At 35.5% G+C, this 23,515-nt stretch overlaps 1 protein-coding gene across 1 annotated transcript in view; it reads left to right on the top strand.

Annotated features, from left to right (window-relative positions):
* The window catches only part of Ofcc1 (orofacial cleft 1 candidate 1), a 262,066-nt gene extending 252,694 nt beyond the window's left edge, over positions 1-9,372 (top strand). Inside the window, 1 exon segment of the mRNA XM_013016629.1 lies at positions 9,298-9,372. Within this exon segment, the coding sequence (XP_012872083.1) occupies positions 9,298-9,372 (75 nt within the window).
* The last annotated feature ends 14,143 nt before the right edge of the window (positions 9,373-23,515 follow it).

The raw sequence follows: 23,515 nt of genomic DNA, 5'->3' as shown, positions 1-23,515 counted from the left end.
TTGCCTTGTATCAATATTCCTAGCTACTTAGGAGGTTGATATATGAGGATGGAGATTTGAAGCTAGCTGGGGCAGTGAGACTCTTATCTCCAATTAACAACTTAAAAAGCTAGAAATAGAACTGTGGCTCAAGTGGCAAGAGGCCTAGAGTGAAAAAGCTCAGAGACAGTACCCAGGCTGAGTTCAAGCCCCAGGACTGGCACAAAAAAAAAACAAACAACAAAAAATTATTTCTATGGAAAGCCACACTTTTGGAAAGAGCAACTTGTCCACAGGAAAGATCAGACTTCATGAGTCTATAGTCAACTTACTGCAAACACTATGTGCCTAGGCTATGAGATCATAAAGTTTTGTATCCAGGCTTATGAGCGTGGATGACACAAATCTGATGTTGTTCTGCATAGTTTTGCTTTTTAATGACCCCCTTTCTCCCTCTCCAAGATGATCATCATTCCAGCGCCCCTGTCCTTTGTCCCGTTTTTTTGTTTTGTTTTGTTTTTCTGTTTTTCTTGGCTCCAGTCTCCACTGAGCCACGCTTAGTCTCTTTGTTCGGCAGGTAGTAAAAGGGTTAGCTGGAGATAATTTTGTAAGAACAAAGTTACTGTAAAGTTTTTAATGCTACAAAACCTAGAAACCCAGGCCAGCCTGGTGCAGATTCATCAAGTTACAAATAAGCTTCGTGATCCCAGGGTATCAGTCGCAATTAAGAAAGTCCTTGGAGCATTAGTTGGGGTGGAATGGGAAAAAGGTTTTTGGTTTTTTTTTTTTGTCATTAGAGGCAGTGTTGCCTGGTGGTCTGAGTGAAGAACTGGGAGCCAGGAACTCAGCGATCCAAGGAGGCTTTGCCAAGGCCTCCTGCACCGTTTAAGGCAAGTAGCTGGGTCTCAGGAGGCCAGTGTCACCTACTTTGAATCTCCCATCTGCAGAACTCCTTACCCAGGGCCAGGGGAGACGCAGCAGGAAGCCTGCTTCCTTGTCTGCAAAATTAGAATATTAATACTTGCCTAAATAACAGGTTAACCAATTAGTGACAAAGTGTGCAGCTGATAGAAAGCAGCAGGAGGAGAAAAGGAAAAATCCAAACTCAATCTTATTATTAGGTGAGTTTTACTCAGTTCTGGATTTTTTCAGCTGTCCAGGGAATCCAAGGCATGTCAGGGGGTAATCCAGGGCAGGTGGAGAGACACTGGACCCTCGTTTTCATTCCCCTTCAGTGTGAAGATGTCTGGTGAAGCAAATTATGCAGCAGCTCTGTTGGAAAATAGAGAGAACACCCACACTTTGGACGTAAATGAAATGAATTGCAGAACAAAATCTCAGACAAAAGAATTTGGTTTTTAAAGATTAGTATCATAACTATACTATTTTAATATCATCCGGAAAAGACCATTTAGTGCATTTGAACATTCTCTGTATGTGTGTATGCACATGTGTGTGAATATGTGCAGGAAAACCTAAGAGGAATACACAGTAAAATGGAAGATGGACCACAGCAAAAGTTCTGGGTAGTGAACCCAACATTCTCTAAGTTGCTGCACATTGTTGATGAAGCCATTAGACAGAAAAGAAAAAAAATATTGTGTTTTCCACTGTACATAGTTTTAGCCTTCCCCGAAAATTACATTGAAATGAATTCTTTCCTTCCATAAAATGGAAGAAAGTCATATTTTGGGCTCTCTGAACTTAGAATATTTGACATTTTGTGCACGGCCCCTGCATGAGAAGATGCAGTGTGTCCTTTGGGCATGTTTTGCTTACATGACAATAACCAGAAATATATATTAGCTGCAAACAGTAATAGCAGTGCTTACGGCTTTGTATGAAATATTGCCAAAAATGTCAAGTACACTTCTAATCTTTTATGCCTTGGCATTCAAATTCAAACTTAATATGAGTTACTGTTTTTATTTCTTTATTTTAAAATAAAGTCCTTAAAAACTATTTTGCCATTTCTAACTTACACTGTAAAGGGTTATCAGAGCTAAAATTTAGACCCTATTTTAAGCAATATACTGAAGAGTAGAATGCAGGAGTCAAAGTAGAATTTAGTCACCACACAGTATTATAATATTTTTAATTTAAGATATTTTCCTGCTAGACCACAATGAAATGTCTTAGGAAAATTTATTTGATACATATGTGTTAATAGATAATATACTCACATAATATTTATGCTGAAATATTATTATATATAAATTTAACTCTCCTTAAATACATAAATACTTAATATTTGTGTATCTATGTCAAAATAAATGATTTATTTGTTCATATAATTAGGTCAGTGCAATTTACTATGACATAATTAGGTTTTCATAAAATCTAAGTAAGAAATCTCTCACTTCTTACTATGTTTATCACTTTATATGTATTTTGATATATGTTAGTAACACAAAGGAAAATTTGCAGTTTTATTTTCGAGAACTGCGTACACTGCAAATTTTAAATGAATCCCAATGTATCTGCTACTAATATTTTGTTTAACCAAGCTAACTTTATAGAACTATATGTGGACTCTTTATAAAGTCATTGATTCCGTTTACTGCGCACCAAGATCTGAGAAACATTTGGAAGATGTTCTAGGTCTTTCTGAAAATAATTCTTATTGCATAATTTTATGAATATTATATTTCTTATACTACATTCATACTTATATCTTGAAGATGTTGTCAATAGTAATCTTTGCCTTATATGGGTTACACTTTGTAAATTTACAAAATACAAATACTAGATATACATGTCATATATGAAACCATAACGGGTCTTTTGTATTCTGTTGAAAGAAATGTTTTGAATGGTGTATTGAATGCAAAGAAACTAAGTCTTGATATATTAACAAAATATTAAACTAAAGCCTTGAGATATGAACAAAATATATGTTTATATATTTAATATAAATATAATAGAAGTGAATAATTAAAATGCTTATTTATTGAATAATTAGTTGACATTAAATGTTTGAACTTGAATAAAATGTTTACTTTTGTGTATTGTTGTTATTGAATTGGATTTCAGAAATAATATGTTATGAACTAAATGAGGAAATATATTTTCAGGCTCCTTTTTACTTATTGGTATTAAAAATTTAGAAATTTTTTGTATTTCCTTCCATCAATAAATGTGCATTTTGAAGACAATGTTTTGACTGGGCATTTTTAGAATCTGTGATTTTTTAAAAATGTTACACCATTGAAGAAGGTTATCTAATATCAGTTTACTAAAATATCAAGAAATTCAGTCATGCAAAAAGAACAAAGATTCAAAATCCTAAACATAATTATATCTTCTTATTTTTAAATGCAGAGATATTATTAAAATATTTGCATTCATTTTTGCAATGGTGCTGATATTAACCTAAGAACTAGCTACAAGCATATTAATTTCTTCTCTTTAAGAATCTGTAAAGAGTGTTATTTTCTCCATTTTAGCTTATGGAACAAATTCATCTATAATGACTTGAAATGATTATTTAATGACAGTATAAAGCAATGTAGAAAGGAAGAAATGTTTGCTTTTGATAGGATAGATTTACAAATATATCCTATGAACTAGTTGTAATCCCACCTCTGAGAAACAGTAATATAAAATCATATAAGTTTATTTTCTGTGCAGAATCACCTAGAGTATGTGGAATGACACTTAAAGGGAATAAACTAGCAACAGTGGCTTATTTTCTGAAGCAATCTTGACACTAATGCTGAATTACAACTTGGAAACATCTAGCATTTTTACCTTTATGAGAAAGGGCTTTTTACATATTTAACATAATTCTGGGGAAAATAAACTGGAATTATGTATAAAGATATGTACACTATAACCAAGGGGCATTTATATCCCCCTGTAGAATACTTACAATGATTTTTATTGCCACTTTGCGTCATTTTCTAAAGGATATAAAATACAGCCAGTAAACAAACTAGACTTGAGATTTAAGGTGACAGCCACTCCTTCAAAAGCAATATTCAGATATTTAATCTTAAGAACATTGAATATTTTGCAACTAAGTAAAGTATACATTTTGCAGAAATGAAAGGACTGTGCACTTGGCTTCTAATTTTCCCAGCTGTAGTGCCCGGGCTCCCAACTCCCACCATTTCTGAATCGCAGAGAATAAATCCAGGATTGCTCCTACACTCAATGCCCCACTTGAGAAAACTATACAGAAAGCCTCTACTCTTTTGAAAGGCAAACCATTCTTTTTCTAAAGTGCTAAAATTAAGAGGTGTTGTCTGACTTCTGGCTCTATTTTGGAAATCTTCCGTTTTCACCTAAATGGAAGAGACTGTTTGACCCTTCCTGGAGACTTCTGCACTTTGAGGGTACCCTGACACCGAGGATTACTTCCACTTCGCTTCACAGCTGCGTGGGTCTCACGGGGCCTCCAAACTTGGATGAATTCAGACTGTGGAATACAGGAATCCTGCGAAGTGTACAAAGAAAATCAAAATTTACTTCCAAAATGTTCTTTCTGTTCAATCCTTCCTTCTCCTTTCTTTGGTCACGATCATCCTAATTTTCACTAACACTTTACCCATATTAAATAATTCTGGCCTTTGGATTTGACCCGCCCCACTAACTCCATTGTAAATACTAATCAATTTAATATTTCCTTGTGAGAGTTGAGGATACAGCTGCCCTTATTAGCAAAGCTTCTTTCCTAAGCTCGGTGTTAGTCACAAAAGTTCTAAGAAATTCACATGCTTTTTTTTTTTTTTAATACCCAAGAGGTATAAGTGAAGAGGGTCAAACCTTCTTTAAACACAAGACAGAAGGAGCTGACACATGTCAGAGCATTGTTGGTCACCATGTCACCATTGGGCACTAACTCCCCATGGCCCAAAGATCTTTGTCTGTCCCTGTAGGTGTCATTGCTTCATCACATGGCAGTGTCTGTGTGTGCGTATCATCGGGTCACAATCATAAATTGAAAATAAACCCTACCATGGTAGAATCCTGAGTCAGGTTCTTGGTGGCTTTAACACTGGTCACATGGTGTGCCAGAGCCAGTTGTTCTGGCTCCAAAGCTGATTCTGACCATTTTTACCCATTTTCACTGCCGTTGTAGTTGCAGAGGAGCAGAATTCAGAGTTCTTTATTGTAATTTTTCCTTGATGGTCCATCTTATTCCTTACAGGCAGATCCCAGTATTGGAATTTGAAAAGTAGAACACTATATGAAGTGATGTATGTGTGCAATGCATATATGTACACATATGTATATATGTAAATATGCATACATGAATATATATGTGAGCTGTATATATTTATATGGCATATGATATATACACATATACTTGTACATATTCAAATTTATGTCAGAAATATGATTTAATTACTCCTGCAGTGAATGAAATGTTTCCCAGCACTTTGACCATGTCCACACAAAGTTTTCTGTAAGTATCTTAATTGGATAATGCTAGGTTTGAAATATGAAACTGCATGAGCCTCACAATTCACTGTCCTTTTCTGCTGTTAAAAGATACAAGCTGATTTTCATCCTTGAATTTTTTTATAGTATGGCACATTAAGTAGTTTGGTCTGAATTTGAACTGGTTTGGAATGTGTCTAGCAACATTTCTTCCCCTTAATCAATGTGGTCAATAAGTAATAAGTGTAACTATAATATTATTAGCTTATATTCCAGCACACATAAAAACAATTAACTATATAGATTGAAAAATGTAAAATACTTTAATATCTCTTAATAATCACACTGCAGCAATTAGCAAGTGAAATGTATAGAGTTAACTTAGAAGTAAATGCAAGTAGGTTTCTTTTGCAATCGACATAAGACTAGGCAAATTTTTATTCTTTCTTATTCGAACTGCTAGAACAAAACATTTGTGTTAGGCACACTTTTTTTTGTTGGTCATGGGGCCTGAACTCTGGGCCTGGGCACTGTCCCTCAGCTCTTCAGCTCAAGTCTAGCGCTCTACCACTTGAGCCATAGCACCACTTCGGGCTTTTTTTTCTGCTTATGTGGTGCTGAGGAATTGAACCCAGGACCTCATGCATGCAAGGCAAGCGCTCTACCACTGAGCTACCTTCCCAGCCCTAGGCACACTCTTAAGTCCTCCAATTTGCCTACTTATACTTTCCATAACTGAGAGAACAGGTATACAATACCACATCCAGCTCTTCATGGAGAAGAAATCTCATACACTTTTCTGCCTGGGTTGGCCTTAAACTGTGATCCTCCCAAGTGTCAGCCACCATTGCTGGCTTAGAAATGCATTTTTGATGCATTTTGATGTATATTAATATCGTATGTTGGCAACTTATACAACAACAAGGAAATAATTTCATTAAAGAGGCAAATTAAGGGAGCCAGGGTAGCCCAGGAAACCACATGACCCTGATGGTGTGCATCTGAGTCAAAGAATGCTTTCAGATAATTAGTCACGATGACTACCAGGGTTCTTCTCTAATCATTTCTCTCTCACTTTCCTTCTTCCCAAACACTCTTTCTTTAAGGAATTTGCATTAATAAGACCAAGTAAGGAGACATCCCAATAATCAATATCCTAGAAAATGTAGTGGCTGAAGTTGTTAGTCTAACTTTAACTGTCAACAGCAAAGAAACACTGTAAATCAGAGAGAATTTAGGAGCAAGTGACCTTGTCATTTTGAATTAATAATTCTATTTAAGACTAATTGCCATCTAAGTTGACATCTGTTATGTGTGTTTCAAGAGTGCAGAGAGGAATTGGCACAATGGAGCCAAGTGCAAAGGTATCTCAAGAGTTATGGGCATTCTGAATAAGAAAAAAAGAATGCTACAGTAAGCAGAATGCTTCACAGAAACTCAGACTTTAAAGGCTCTTAAACAAGAGTGGGAAAGGGGATTATAATGAGAATAACAGATTGTAAAAAGGATAATATAGAAGCAAGTAAAGGAAAAATTTTTTATTTCAAGTAGCTATGGGAAAGAGGAACCTAAGCAAAACAGGAAAATCAGAGTTAAAATGTATCTATTTTCTCAACATCTCTTAGTTGTAAGTGTCAAACACCCGAAGTATTTCTGCTCAAATATGATGGGTGGTTATTTACTCATAAAAATGAATTATCACAGTCTTAACAAAAAGATACATGAATGATAGCACAGAAAATCATAACATCTCTTCTCTTTCTCCTACCTCAGGATTGGTTTCATTTTTAAAAGTGCTTTTACTCATCAACAGCAACTATTACTAGAATCAAAAGACATCTCACAGCATGGTAGAAAATCTTTGCCAGCCAGTGAACTATATCCAGGATATACAAAGAGCTACAAAAACCAAACATCACATGGAAAAATAATCCAATTATTAAATGAATAAACAAACTAAACAGAAAGTTCTCGAAAGAAGACAAAAAACCAAAATAACAATGAATACATGAATAACTGGTCAGCATTCCTAGCCACATAGGAAATGCAAATGAAAGCTGCCTTAATAGCTCATCTCAACTCAGTCAGAATGGCAGCCACTAAGAAACCAAATAGCCAATACTGGAGAAAGATGAGCAGGGACAAGGGGCTAGAAATGTAAACCACAGCAGCCCCATTGAACATCAGTACAGTATATCCTTAAAATACTAAAAGCATATCTATCTTATTATACCACCATACCACACTACTCTTGGGCATATGAATTATTACACAAGAAAGATAACTGCATACTCATGATATTTATTGCTTCTCTATTTACTGTAGCCAAACTTGGGAATCTGCCAAGGAACTAACAACTAATAAGTAGATAATGAAAATATGCTGTCTACATATCAGTCATAAAGAAAAATGAACATATGTCATTTAAATAAAATAAATGGAAGATAATCACATTGATTGAGATAACCAAGCTTAAAGACCAACTATAACATGTTCTCTCTCATTTGTAAAACATAGGCATATAAAAAGGGAGATTATGATAATAATAATAACAATAATAATAATGGAACACGAATGTAAAGTGAGATTTTGCTGGGGAAAAGGGAAATCAGTAAGAGGGGGATCAAGAAAAGAATACTGAGTGAAGAGAAATGAGGTACTCTATGTGTGCATAGTGTATATGCACATACATGTGTGTATATACATGAGTGTATACATGTATATGGATACACACATAATGAAACCCAACACTGTTTTTAATAAAGGAGAGGAACAGAACACAAATATAGAGGAGGTGTTGAACTTGTTCAAAGGATATTATATGCAAATATATTATTATCATAATGAAATCCTTTGTGGTATTAATATATGCTAATTCATAAAAGAAAAAGGAAAAAAATGTTTACTCAATATTCCTCAGTGCTATTTCCCGGTGCTATTGCACCATTCCAAGATTTTATTATTCCTACTGCTCACTGACTAGGAGGGAGGTTTTCTTCACTCTCTACCCTTCTCTCCACTTGCCCACCCTGGAGAGAAGCTTTATGATTGGCTATCTATATGATTTATGGGCTCATTAGGAGATGGAAGAGTAGTTCTAGAAAGAGAAAATGGCTTCTGTAACCAAAGAAGAACTTGTCTGATGAGCACATGCCTTGGTTACTATCCAGAGAAATTTATTCAGCTCGCAATTTATATGTAGATGTGGCTCTCTGCCTTTCTCATGTGGATGGCTTCCAGTTCAAGAGGTCAAGTTCTGGGGGAAAGCCAGTCTTCAGCTGAGTGCTTGGAAATGTTAGATATTTTCAAGATGTGGGGGATATATGAAGTCAGCAGAACTGGTGATTATTATAACCAGGCCAAGGATAAACTGGAATCGTGTGGCACAAGTGAAATAGGATGTTGCCATGGATGTGAGTTGTGCTGTAGGATAATTAGTCTATGCAGAAACATCTCTAGGGACAATGAGTTCCTATTAAAAAGAATGTTGTCCTCTGTGTTCGTCACTGAAAGTTTTCCTTCTCTCTGCGCTTCATTAAACAAAAGTTTCTCAGTACAAAACAGAGGATCCCAGCCTTGTTTTGTATTATACAATTTTTGTTCCAGTAAAATTAGCAGGGGGGAGGGGGAAAGAATCACTTTTCTGCTGTATTTCAATTGCTTATAATAATCCTGTGCTTTGCATGGCTAAATAGACAGCACTAGTACTTCATATTTTTGATAGGGTTGTAAAATTATCATAAAAGATCAGAAATGGAACTAGCCCCTGATGCTTAAATGAAAAGTTTTTGTGTAATTAGGAAATTAGGAGGATATTATGTCATTTCAGAGCGTATTTTAGCCACTAATTATTTTCCTCCGGTAGTGGGGGAATTTTTTTTTTCTTCCAAAATGTGGTGTGATCATTTGTGTTCATTTTCCACCACTTTCCAGGTGTTTGGTGACATCAGTGCCTTGAAGATGGTCCCCAGTGAAGTGATCACAGCCATTGAGCAGTACCTGAGATAGATAATGTATAGAGAGAGTCCTCGGGCACTCACTCAAGAGAATCTGAAAGAGTCAATTGAAATTAGAAGGTGGGTAGATGCCCGTGTATCTACGAAATAGGAGCCACCAACTAGAACTTCCTTCTTGCTTTCCTTTTGCTCTATAATGGACACAAGTCACTGTGAGGAGACTAAATCCACCGTTACTTTGGTCATACAGGCCCCCTTCAGATGAGGAGGAAGAAAGAAAGAAAAAGGGTAAAGAGAAAATGCCATTGGGATTATACAAAGCACAAACAGTGGCTGGCTCCTTTATGGCCTGTGGAAGAGCTGGAGTCAATGCAACAAAAGCTTAACTCCATTCGAGCCTGGTTGTGAACACCACAGAACAAAAAGTATATACTTTGCAAACCAGTTTACTTGAGTGACAAGATTTTTATTACTATGATTTGAATTTTCCATCTTTTCCCTTTGAAATTCCTTCTAAGGAAAAACAATGAATTTTCCAGCTAGTGAAAGAGAGGAAAGGTTTTGTTTTGTTTTGTTTTTTTAAAGCCTGGTCATGTCATCTTCCAGCCATTATTCCACATATGTGAAAACAAAACATATAAACAATGACAAAAGCATTTCCCAGTAGAACATCCATCATCCTGGAAGAGAGAACTTTTAAAAATGAGTCCTTTTATAAACACAACTTAGAATAGTGCTAGGTACATTGGGAAAGCTCAATATTAATGCCTGTGGAGCCAGATACCTGTGGCTCATGCCTATCTATTCAGGAGGCTGAAGTCTGAGGACTAAGTTTCAGAGCCAGCAAATCTGTAAGCTCCTTATCTTCAAATAGTCAGGAGAAAGCCAGAGAGGTGTCTCAAGTGTCTCACGTGGCCATTTTCAGCCTTAGGTGAAAAAGCCAAATGAGAAATTGAGACTCTGAGTTCAAGCCCCCATACTGACACAAACACATTGTGTTGTAGTCTCATTTGTAGCATAAGGGAAGTCAAATAAACCAAAGTGATTCAGGCCAGATATATTACAATTCATTCAATGATAATCGTGTAGCAACACAAAATATCCTGAAAAGGAATAAAGTTATAGCAGTATGCAGATTTCTGCATTTTCAATCATATTTCATCTGATTATTAGGTCAAGTTTATTTGGTCAGAAAAGTGTGGTAAATTTTCCCAAAGACTCCATTTTCTTAACTGACTTAATTGAAGTACCTGCCAATTGTGTATCCTTAGCATGTCTCTTTATATTTCCTTCAGTAAAATTGAAGACCCATGAGGGATTGTTTTCTGTTTTACTTATTACTTTTCCAATTCTTAATAGTGTGTTTCAAACAAATATTTGCTCAGTAAGCTTTGTGTGGTACAGAATGAGTTGATACATCACATTTTAGTTAAATTTATGCTTAATGAGCTATATGAGATTGAATTGAAAGAGCAAAAAGATTATCAATTAATAAATTTTAATTTTTGTTTTTTCATGTTTCCTTTAGGAAATTGGTGGCCTCAATGGAAGAATGCACAAAATTAAAAAGGCCATTATTTTCCACCCCCTCAAGGATTCCCAGAGACACAACTGTATTTCTTAATCAAAGGCATATTCTAATACATAATTGCAAAACATGAGTGTTTCAAAGTCTAAGTTTGTGGAGTTTTTGTTGCTTGTGTTGCTTTATATTTGTTTCTTCTGTCACTCAGTTTATCTGAACTGAACATTAAAGAGTAAGCATTACAATTTGTCTAAAGCTGTTATAATGTGATATATTGGCACTGATAAGTATTGAGTGGAGATTTGCTAACAATTTTGTCGTGATTATTCACTTTTCATTACAAAGAACTTTTCTGATTTTCCTGGGCCCAGTGCTATAACCCAGAACAACTCTGAAATAAGATTGTGGAAATTTATAGATCTGAATCCAGTAAGCACTACACTTTAATCAGCACTTAGAAAATTAATTTAACTTATCTCCATATCTTTGAGTTTATTTCTCTCACTCTCTCTCACTCTCTCTCTCATTTATATGTACATCTATAAAATTTTGCCTTGTAAATGTTGAATATTTATATGTGGTCAAATTCTTAAAAAAAGTAAAGAAGGAAAGACAAGATGAGTTGGTATTCTTATAATCAGTCCCTTCTTAGGCACTGCAAATAATAATCTCTTGTCATAGAGACAGCAGTGCAATCTTTATAAGCATAGTCTGCATTGAAGTACATTCTAACATCACAAGCTCTTGAATCATGTCCCTTTAGGAAAGAGTATGCATTTTTGTACCCAGCACAAAATATTATTACAAGACTCAGAATATATTTCTGGGGGGTTATAAATATGAAAATTTAGTCTATATTTTTCAGACTATTTGGGGGTATTTATGATGCTAGTAATTATTATTTTTTAATGTATAAGTTCTTGCACATTTTTCAGTGATTTCATTAGTAACTCCATCTCAGTGCTGTGCTTACTAATTGGTGTTTCATTCTCTTTGATACTTTTTCTCATGCAATTATAACATATAATATATGATAACTAAATGTGATCATAAATCAGAACTATGAATAAAAATATTTCTTATAATTTTTGCTAGTTCTTACTGTGTTTCTATTGCCTAAGTGGGTGATTCATTTGGAGATACAGTTTCTGTAAGAGAAACATATACATAAGGAGGTAAGAATTTTTAGATGCTTGCCATCAATATACCAGTGAAATCTACAAAGGTTCCTTGTATTAAATTTGGAGACAATAGATGCTACTGAGTGTCAGTTAATCAAAGGGATGACAAATGATTTTCTTCCTTCAGTTAAATACAGTGGTCAGTGGAATGCACCAGCATTGGAAGAAAATTACTCATCATTTCAATAATCACAGCATGAAAGCAATGCAGCCCCACTCTCCCTCACTCCTTAGTTTTATTAAATAAATCATCTGATAATGTCTGGATACAGAGAAGGAAGGCCTCGATGAGATCATGGTGCTCCTATTTTACAAGTGCTTTTAAAGATGTTCTCAAAATGGCATTTTCTATTTGTCTTCATCATTAAAGTTCACACATTTCAGAATTATATGTCATCTGTTATCATCTAAGTGAAGCACAAGTGCCCTCCTCTACTACACTACCTGCACATGGTCATTTAAGGGATTTCTATACACCCTATGCATGGGAAGAGTTCAAAACTCTTGCAGTTAGAAAATCCTTCACAGAGTTTGCAGGTCCAGGTAAGATGCTGTTTACAATAGCAATGGAGAGCTATGGCAAATGGTCTATCCTAACTCAATGTTTACTGAATGAGTAGCACAAAATAAAGTTGGTCTCTCTTTTAAAACTCTGGTTTCCCTTATTTGCAATAACTATGTCTAGGACAAACCAAACAGGTCAAAAGCTATGTACATATGACCAGATAAGATGATGTTAACAGAAATGAACCCCAAGATAGGGACACAAGTGGTTTTTTCTTTCTTGCTATTGTTTCTAACATATTTATAATGTTCCATGTGATTTTTTTTTGTTTCTTTGTATATCCCTCCCCCCATGGGATAACCCCTGTTTTCACTGTATTTGATATCGGTCTAATTTGGGGAGGGGAAGGGAAAAAACAAAATGTTTAAAAGGGTACAGGTTGACACATTGTAACAATGAGATGAACAAGACACTATGTTGGAAAACAAACTTTACAATTTAGGCCTGGGGGAGCAGGGGGAAGTGTAGTATGGAGATGGGAGGGAAGAGATGGTAGGGGAAAACAAAGGCAGAGGCAACAATGCTTGATAAGCAATGTACTCATTACCTTGCTCATGTAACTGTGACCCCTCTGTACAGTATTTTTACAATAAAAAACTTATAAAAATAAAAAACTAAATACTTTATTTATATATTTATATTTTATATTTATTTACTTATTTATGTTCTCTCTATTTATATCTGACATGGATTTTTTTGTGGGGGGTAGTACTGTAGGATCGGAAGAGGTTGGAAGAGCCCCTGTTCTAGATTGTACTTTAAGTACAATTTTAAGTACTTTAAGTACAACTTCTAGGGTTCCAGGAGAGTTCCTTTGCCCCCTCATGAATCCCACCAATACCAGCCATGTTTCAAGTAGGCTCAAATATAGCTACTATACAGCAAGTCACTATTCTTATTACAGGAATATGGGATCTGTTTGTTAGAAGGAGGATCTACTTAACTTTAGGGATTTTTTTTCCTTACACCTACAAGGTTAGAGGCCTTTCTCTTGTGGATTTTCCTTGATCTGCTGAGACCCTAGAAGAAGCAGAAAGTCTTTACTAAGTTAGTATACATTTTTTAAAGAATAACCTTTATAAGATCTGGGCCAAAATAAAGGTTTATTAATGATATAAATGAATGAATGAGTGTATGAATAAATGAGAGAAATAGCACAGCCTGTTGGTGAAGAGCAAGAGCTCTAGAGTTAAATCTGGGGCCTAATTCTCCTGTCTCGCCTCTTCCTAACTAAGTTTCTTATTCAGTCTTGGAGGTGTCAAGTACGCTTAGCTACTTCATCAGTGTTAATAGCTATCTATGTGGAGTTTAAGATTGCACAATTTGAGAGGACACCTAATGTATCTGAATATCTGGGACACTGTCTCCACAGTACTCCTTGAGAGATGCTACCTCACTTTGGGTATCCTTTTGTTCTAGACAACTACATTGAATGTGAGGGAGCCAAATCTCAGCTACAAACTAACTTCAGTTACCTACTACTCCAATTAATCTTTCAAGTAAGGGATATTAATAATGAAATGTTTTTGTACTAAAAGGTAAATTATTTGTTAGAAATGCAATTTCTATTTAATAAAAAGTTATTTTTCTACTGGAACTTTTGATTATTGATTTATGATAACACTTTGTATATGAAGCTTAGTAAAGTCTTTATAGGTTGTATTTGTTACCAAATTATGCCAGTGTTGTCTTAAATATCTTATCATACATCGGTTCTATGTGTTGGATAGTTGCATATGTGGCATTTTTAAATTTTCTGAAAGTAGTGTACTAGATAATTTAACATTTTCTTGCTACTTGGACAGGTTGTCTTTTAATAAGTACATTTACGTTACCTCCTCCTCCTCCCAAAATTGCTGCTTTTCTACTGAGTTTTTGTCTACTCTCATATTAATTTTAGAATCGGTTAATTAATATAGCTCATCAATATAGCTCAAGTCAGGGCTTGCATGTCAGTAAATAGTACATTATTTGTTGGCCATGTGAGAAGAATGGGAGTAAAGAAGGAAAAAAAATTCACTCCTTGGAATTACAGGACCAAACAGGAATGTAGTGATAAAATGTGGACTGCGTCAAGAAAGTAGGTCTAGACAGCAGCCCCTGTGTATTGTCTTCAGTGACTCTTCTCTGCCTCTCCTCCCAACCTTGAAAAATCAAGAGTCTGGTGACTTTTCACCTCATTCTCCACAAGGCTTCAATATGAACGAACTGTGTGCAAGGCTCCTGGACTTCTGCAATAATCTCTTGCCAGTTCTTCTGCCTTTGTTCTCTTGCCTCTTAGACCTGCTAGCTAACGCAATCCTCTTAAAATAAGGCAAGTGGTGGGACTTTGTTGCTCCACCTCTCCCTTCCTTTAGCAAGGAAGACACAGCTCCTACAAGTCACAATCTGCCTAATCATTACCTCTTCTTTATCACAGTGACAGATAACATCAGCCTTTATTCACCCAGCTCTATCTTCTTCCTTTTTTACCTGTTTCCCAATCATACTTGCCTTTTTAGCTGGGAAAATCACACCAGTCTTTTCTTTTAAACTGTTATCTAAATGGCAACAATCTTTCCCCAAATTCCATTGGGCTATCCCATCTATTTAGTTTCTTAGTTCAAATGTAACTTCTTCCTAAAGAAACAACAGTAACACAGCTATTGAAAAATTATATCCTACACCACCTATCCACCCCAATGAGATTCTATAAAACCTGAGGAATCCTTTTCATAGACCCATAGTTCCTTATTTTTATATCATTTCTTAGGTGAATCAGCTTAAGTCTTTTTCTTATGAAAATTTTAGACTTTCTTGACTGTTTAACCACTGGAGGTTGGATTCTTGAAAGTACAAGCACATGCTTTCCTTTGAAAAAAATCTCTACCTCTACTTTTAAAACAACCATAACAACACCAACATGCTTGTGCACACACACACACACACACACACACACGCACACACACAAGACCCCCAAGAAAACCCACTAAAATTTCTTTTTAAGAGTTATGAGGGTGCGTGTAGCTCATGCCTGTAATCCTAGCTACTCAGCAAGCTGAGATTTGAGGATCAGAGATAAAAATAAACCAGGGCAGGAAAGTTCCAGAAACTGTTTATCTCTTTCCAATTAACCACCAAATGAGTTGTAAGTGAAGCTGTGGTTCAGGTGTTAGAGCTTTAGCCTTCAACCAAAAAAAGCTCAGTGATAGCACTCAGGCCTTCAGTTCAAGGCCCAGGATTGTCAAAAACTTTTAAAAAAAAGAAAAGAATAAAAAGGAAAGAAAGTGGAAAGATAGGCACTGGTGGCTTACTCTTATAATTCTAGATACTCAGAAGGCTGAGATCTGGGGATCATAGTGAGAAGCCAGACAGAGCAGGAAAGTCCCTTGGGTTCTTATCTCCAATTACTCACCCAAAAGCCAAAAGTGAAGCTATGGCTCAAGTGATAGAGCACTAGCCTTGAGTAAAAAAGAGGCCATGCCCATACCCTGAGTTCAAGCCCCAATACTGGCACACACAAACAACCACAACAAAACAGGAGAGTTAAGCAAGTTGTTAATAAATAATCTAACCATCTCCGAGGTAGTTTGAATTAACAGAACACAAGTATTTCTGAAAATCTGACAAACTTCTAGATATATGATAACATAAATAAAACAATTAATATAATAAATTTATTATACTGACAATTTATACTGGGTGCTAATGTGTATAATGTCAAGAAGACCTTATCTTCTGATGTTATTGCTGCATTTACACAAAATACATCCTAATTTGCACATCCAAGAGAAGTAGCATAATACATATTCAGATACTAATGCAGAAAACAATAGACATAATGAGCATTTATATTAAAAGGAAACTTTTTAGTAGTCAAATCTGTGCTGAGATTGAAATACTTTCATTATTTAAAATTGAGTCAAGAAAATTGAAAAGCATAAAAATGAATAAACTTCCAAAAGTGAAAGCCATTAAAAAGTAAGAATGGAGATAAAAATTAATTTTTGAGTGATAAAACTCAGTATTTGTTCCCTCAAGAAATACTGGTAAAGAAGAAAGAATTAGGACATTAGGAATTAGAAAAGTGTAATAGACCCACAGCTAGATAATATTAGAACTTTAAAATGTAATATTCTGGTGGCCAACACAAGTAGATTAATGGTACAAATACTGCTCAAAGAAAAAGGAATTTTTTTAGAAAATTAAATTCATAAATAATGCAAAATATTTTAAAGGATATTAATTAAAAAAGGGATGGGCATGGAGATTCCTATCTGTACTCCTAACTATGTGGTAAGTATAGGAAGAGAATGGTGGTCTGAGGATAGCCTCTATCAAAAAATTTGAGAATTACCTAAGAAAAATCAATTAAACAGTAATCTAAACATTCACACAGTCAGAACAAAGGAGGATATTCTTAGGAGAGGATCACAAGGGCTCAACAGCTATGTACATATGATAATATAAAATGATGCTTATCAAAATGAACTCCAAGAAGTGGAAGCAAGAGGACTTTTATTATACTGTTTGCAGGGTTTTTTCCCTTTTCTTTTCTTCTTTCCTTTTTTCTTTGGTTAATTCCTTTCTGTAACTGTTTTTGAATTCTGTACCCTTTGTGTTAATTACCTTCTGATTTGGGAAGGGAAGAGCAAGCACAGAAACAGCAGGACAGAGGAAGAACCAATTCAGTGGTGAAACTATGTTGGAAATGAACTATATAATTTGGTGGGGTAAAGGACATTGGGAAGGGAAAAACTGGGAGAGAATGCGGGAGGGAGTGACACCGTTCAAAATGAAATGTACTTATTACCTGAATCATGTAACTGTAACCCCTCTGTAAATCACACTTACAATAAAATCTATGAAACAAAACAAGAACAACAAATCTAAAGCAAAAAGGGATGACATCATGGACCAAGTGGTAGAGCACCTGTCTGGAAAGTACCAGGCCCTGAATCCAAAGCCTAGTATCACAGACACATACACACACACACACAAATAAATAAATAATAAGGACAAAGAATATTAGAAAATATTCTTCATAAACATTGAGACTGAATTTGTGTTTGATTTAAACAAAATCATTAAGGAAATGACAAATCCCATGACATTTAAATTTTCCAAATAACTCAAAAATATATACCAGACAGGTAGGTTTCATTGTTCTAGACAGAATTATATATGTATGGATATGTATGTTTATAATATAAACACATATAATATATATATTAAAATTATACAAAACTTTTCACATTGTGTGAATATTACGAATATTAGAAATAATGCAAGCAGTCAACAATAATAGGTTTGTGTGATAAATTAGAGCTCATTCTTTCAATGAAATTCTTCACTGTCATTGAAAGGTAAGAATGAATCCTAACATTTCAACAGTGAACACATTCACTGTAAGCTCACTGTCTTCTTACAAGATCAGAAAGTAGCTGTATGGATTTCCTGGGCTTCATGGATCTCATTGGGCAGAGTTCAGCCAAACAGACTAGAAGATACTGCATGGTTGGAATAATATTCTTAAAAAGAAGTGGCTGAGTGCAAGACCTGTATTTGTTTCTGTAATGCTATATAATAAATGCTTTACGTAAATTGAGAGTACAAATGGGACGGAGAATAATAGGGAAGAATGATGGAAGGAATGACATTGATCAATTGTATTATAACCTGACTTACAGAATTGTAACCCCTTGTACAACGACATAACAATAAAATTTTAAGTAGATAAACAAACAAATGCCTTAGACTTTTCAGATCACAGAGTTTTCTGGTAATTCCACAACTCTTCTATTGTGGAAACAAGAAATCAACTATAGAAGACACATTAATAAATGAAAGTAGCTGTGTCTGATGATGTGTGGAGAGTTAGATTTAGCCCGCTAGCCACAGTTGGCTGAGTCCTTGCTGGTGCATTTCATTGTTGTTTGCTATGCTTCAATTATTAACTTAGAAATATCTTTGTTATATCTCTGTAGTTTAATTAGTAAAGTACATTACTTATTAACCAGCGTGTATGTATATTTTGTATAAAGATTTACCTATTAGTGTCTCTATATGCAAATAAATATACATTTGCATTAGGGTAATAGAATCAAGATACTAACCTTGGCCATCCCTTCTTTGTTTCATTTTCTTTACCATGTGTCTACATGTCCTAATATTTCTATAATACCCATGAAATATATAAAGAATTTACAGGAGAGGAGAAAAAAGGAGTGACGAAGGACTGGGCAAAGTTTGAAACATATTCTACAGCTGTATAATTATCAAAATACGAGTGGGGAACTCAACTGAATGAAGCAGGAAGTAGAAAATTAGGCAGAAACAAAATTTAAAATTGTTTCGTAGGAATAGTAGCATCATGCTATTATACCGAAATAACTGAGAAAGTTTTATTTTGGCTCATGGTTCCAGAACTTTCAGACCAGGATTGCATGGTTCTATGTCTTTAGACCTATGGATAGAGCAATATATCAGAGTGGGAGCAAATGATGAAACAAAGGAAACTGAGTATCTGAAATCTGAGTCTCAAATTGGTGGACACAACCCCAGTGACCTAAGAACATCCTCCCAGGATCCTGCTCTTCCCAGTAGCACTCCCTTAAAGATCAGGCTGATTACATTAGCACATGGAATCCTGGCCATGAATATACATGAAAATTCATATGCTATAAATGTATAAAAGATATGTGAAAAATATTCATATATATTCAAAAATTCTTAGTACACAATGATTGTTGAATAACTATTTAGTAATTCGAGATATTGATTAGAAATTGATTCCTTTCATACTTTTACCCAAGATGTTTCGTTTATTCCTTTGTCTATTTATTTATTTTCCTATTTACTTACTTAATGTGTTTCTAAGCTTTGAATTCAATATTTTGTGCTTGCTAGATATTCTTCTGCCACTTGAGCCATGCCTTCAGCAGTTTTTGCTCTTGAGTTTTGAATAGGATCTCTCCTTTTTTGACCAGGATCACCTGGATTGAGATCTACCTATTTATACTTCTGGTGTAGGTAATGTGACAAGTGCACCCCACCATACTTAGCTTTTTATTGGTTGAGATTTTGCACAATTTTTACTTGAGCTGAACACAAAACACGGTCCTCCTGAGTTCAGTCTCCCTAGTAGCTGGGATGACAGGACAATATATCCAGCCAAGTGTTTTGAAAATGTGGTGATTCAATTTGTGGAGAGGCTTTTTGTGATGTAATTAGTCAACCACGCCAGCTTTTTCTGGTGTTACCATCTCTGCATTGAAAATGATCTCAGTCATAAAATCATACTCTTTTCCTAACCTATATTTTTTAACATTAAAATATTAGCTCCTGAAGAACTACCTAATGGAAGGAATATTTACTCTCTCTCTTTTTCACATAGAAAGTTGTCACCATACTATTAGTTCCTTTCTTAACAAAACTGAAACAGAGGAATTAAATCTTACCCCCAACTACCCAGAACAACTGTACTAGATCTGCCCTCTATAGGTTTATGTCAATAAAGACTCTACACCCATAGGTCAGATAATCAGATGTATGATAATTAACTGTATGAGTAATTATTGTGTTATGCAAATAAACAATGCAAATGAGTTATTTCATTAAAGCAGCACCATGAGGTCAGTAGGTTCTGATCTCTGTTCTAGTCTTTTGGGGAAAAATACTTTCTATGAATTGCTTTTCTGAAGTGGCAATAAAACATCACTAGTGGGTTCACATTGAGCAGTATAATACACAGGCTGCTTGATTTGTATTGAGTATATGTCTGGTGGTTGGGGCCCACTGTAATGAACTAACCCACAAATCACAGCTTAATGGGAATCTACTTTTACATATTGCTTAATTAAAAGTTGTGAGCTTATTAACATGTGTCTTTGGCAGCGAGCTTTGGGGATGTAATCTCTGTGCAAATAAGACTAGGTTGTAAAAGTTTTATAGATTGACAATGATATTACAGTCCATGCCTTAATAACCTATCATTTCCCCAAAGAATTTTTCATATCTTACCTTCTTCTATCCAGCTGTAACAGATTCTTTTTTCTTTTGTGTTTTTTCAATGGGTAGACCCTATTGCAGCAGTACTGCTCTCAAGAAAGGGCTGTGTTTTAAATATTTCATCTGGGCATCTTTTCATCCTTTAATCTTATTAGCAAAGCTATCTGCAAGAAAGTCTCAATAGAGGGGCTCCAGGTAGTACAGATCTATTAGCTATGGGTTTCCAGAATTTCCATTATAAATCTCTATTTTCAGGGATTTATAATTCAGCTATAAAAATTTTGCCCCAGGCTTCAACTTGGAATACAAGGTCTTAGCCTGAGAGAGTACATTGTTAACACATGAAAAAAAATCATGTTGTTTTCATCTCACCAAAGTGAAAAAGTAATGGCATGTAACCATGCTCAAACACTTTTTTGATATGCCACTGCCAGTTGGCACTTGGAGAGCTTTTGTTGTTGTGTTGCTTTGTTTTGACATGACGTTTTACAGTGTGTTTGTTGGTACTTTTAACCTAAGTATTTGGTGGCTTAAAAATTTTTTTTTCAGAACACAAAGATGTCTTTAGTGTTCTTCACACGATGGTTCCTGGACTTCTCCAATCTGCTTGAATGGAAACTTTGGTGCAGAAATTGCCTAGAATTCTTGCATAGAAGCATCTGTTTACCAGCTCCCAGCAAAGATTGCAGAAAAAATTCATTGTTGTAAAGAATTGACCTCGACTATTATTGCTTTGGGCAATGAGTATGCCCATTTTAATTATTACATTTGAATTGGTGTCCTGAAATAACCAATATCAGAAAGCATTTTTTAAACAGAAACAGGTGAGGAAGAGGTCCTTACCCCAGACTCTCTCGTTAAATGGCCCTGTAACTTTGGGAGATTTACTTGAATGTCCCAGACTTGTTTCTACATCAATCAAAAGAAACACAGAACAAGCAGCAATAGTCTTCCAAACTTTATGTGTGTGTGTGTATCCATATATATATATATGGATATATATATGGATATATATATATATATATATATATATAAAGATACATACATATTTGGTACCAGCCCTGAGGCTTGAACTTTGGCCTAAATGCAGTGCTCTACCACTTGAACCACAGTTCCACTTTCAGCATTTTTTTGCTGGTATTTGGAGATAAGAGTCGCTTGCACTTTTCTTCCTGGACTGACTTTGACCTGTGATCCTCACATCTCAGTTTCCTAGGTAGCTAAGAATACAGGCATGAGCCACCAACACCCAGCCGGAGTTTGAATTTTTATAGACTCATTAATTATATATTATGCTATAGATGATGCTAAATCCAATGAACTCTTTACACAGACTCTCTCCATGGCATGCAGAGTAGAAGAGCATGCCCACATGTGAATACGTGTTGCCTTATAAATTATGTTTCAAGTGTTTACGGTTCTTCCTTTTACCAAACCCTTCCATACATCTCTGCTATTTCCTTCCTGAGTCAATCAGACATTAAAAGTTAAAGTTCACAAAACTTGATGGACACATTTGTTTTACAGGACCTCCCTAAGGGATTTTGTCATTTTCAGTGGCTTGAAATGTCATCTTTGCACCTCGTTCCCAATGGTGTCTTTGGATTTTGTGGGCTCTGGATGTCCTTTGTGGGCTCACAGATGGCTTGAGGCCACATACGCACATGATAGTTCCTTTTGAAGTATCTGGCTCTCACGCATCGGTCCATCACCTCCTGTGTCTTCACTTTCCTGTTAAATATGCTTCTCTACCTTGCACCAGGTTATTCAATCCTTGGCTTTGTCCTGAGATCCTTTCTCCCCTCTCTACCTGCCAGGGGTGGGGGACCTTTTTGGTTAAACTACCAAGAGCCATTTATAACAAGATTATGAGCCATATAAAATTATGAATACAGGAGGATGGGCAGCTAACAGGAAAGAAAGATTGTGGACTCATGTATCCACTGGTTTTACAGTCTATTTTTTTTGTCCCACGAGCCTGATGCTTCACATCCCTGAATCACTCAACTTTCTGAATGTGCAAGTAATTGTCTTATTCTTAATGTCACTTCTTTAGTTTAAGCTATTAAACATCTTTGGTGACTTATCCAGTCTCTTCACCCTGCTTCTGCCTCTTGTCTTGCCCTATTGAATTCAGTGACCAACTTGTTTCCAGAGTGACACAAACCAAAAACAAACAAATAAACACTTTGATCTTGTTACCAGGTAGACAGTTGGATGCCTACAGTGGCAATAGTATTATATCAAGTTAAGATTGCAAATCCTTGCCTCATAATGTGCCTTATGAAATTCCCAGCTGTTCTCCTGGCTCCCGATTTTCTGCCATTTTCTCTACTTGGAGGGCTAGCTCTGCAGCTCTTCTGTCATTACCTGGCCTTGCTAAGTCCCTACATTCTGGTTAGTGAACTGGGATAGATTGTCTGTACCTTGGGAAACACAAGATCTTTCATGGCTTCATAAGCAGAGAGAAAGACTTTCCAAATGGTTCTTTCTGAAGTTCCAGCTCCTTCAATGATTTCACATTAAAAGAATCAGCCTGCCAGTTCAGCATATTTCCCCCCTCACACCTTCATTCTGCAGTGGGAAGTTTTTATTACTAGTCATTTTATTTCAGGTAAACTCCTGTTTTCAGCCTTATCTTCTATCCTTATTCTGTTTCTTTTGGTCTGGTTGATTATGTATGATTGGGTTCAAAAGCAAAAAGAAAAAAGGTGCCTTAAAAATATACCATAAGTTTCAACAACCTTACTTATTATATCTTTTCATGTTTATTATAGTTGTTTAAAATAATTGAAAGTTATAGTTTGGTCAAATTAAACTTCTCTGAGACCGACAGTTTGCATGGGACAGTTTGCATGCTTCTGAAGTCACTCTAAATCACATCTACTCATAAGATAATCTGTGGCCATTCCTCTTTCCAGATCAAGAATTTCTA

This window comes from Dipodomys ordii, unplaced genomic scaffold, assembly GCF_000151885.1.
Source record: "Dipodomys ordii isolate 6190 unplaced genomic scaffold, Dord_2.0 Scaffold32, whole genome shotgun sequence".
In the NCBI taxonomy this organism is placed as follows: domain Eukaryota; kingdom Metazoa; phylum Chordata; class Mammalia; order Rodentia; family Heteromyidae; genus Dipodomys; species Dipodomys ordii.
The sequence above is the reverse complement of the archived record's forward strand: the minus strand, read 5'-3'. Positions and strand labels throughout refer to the sequence as shown.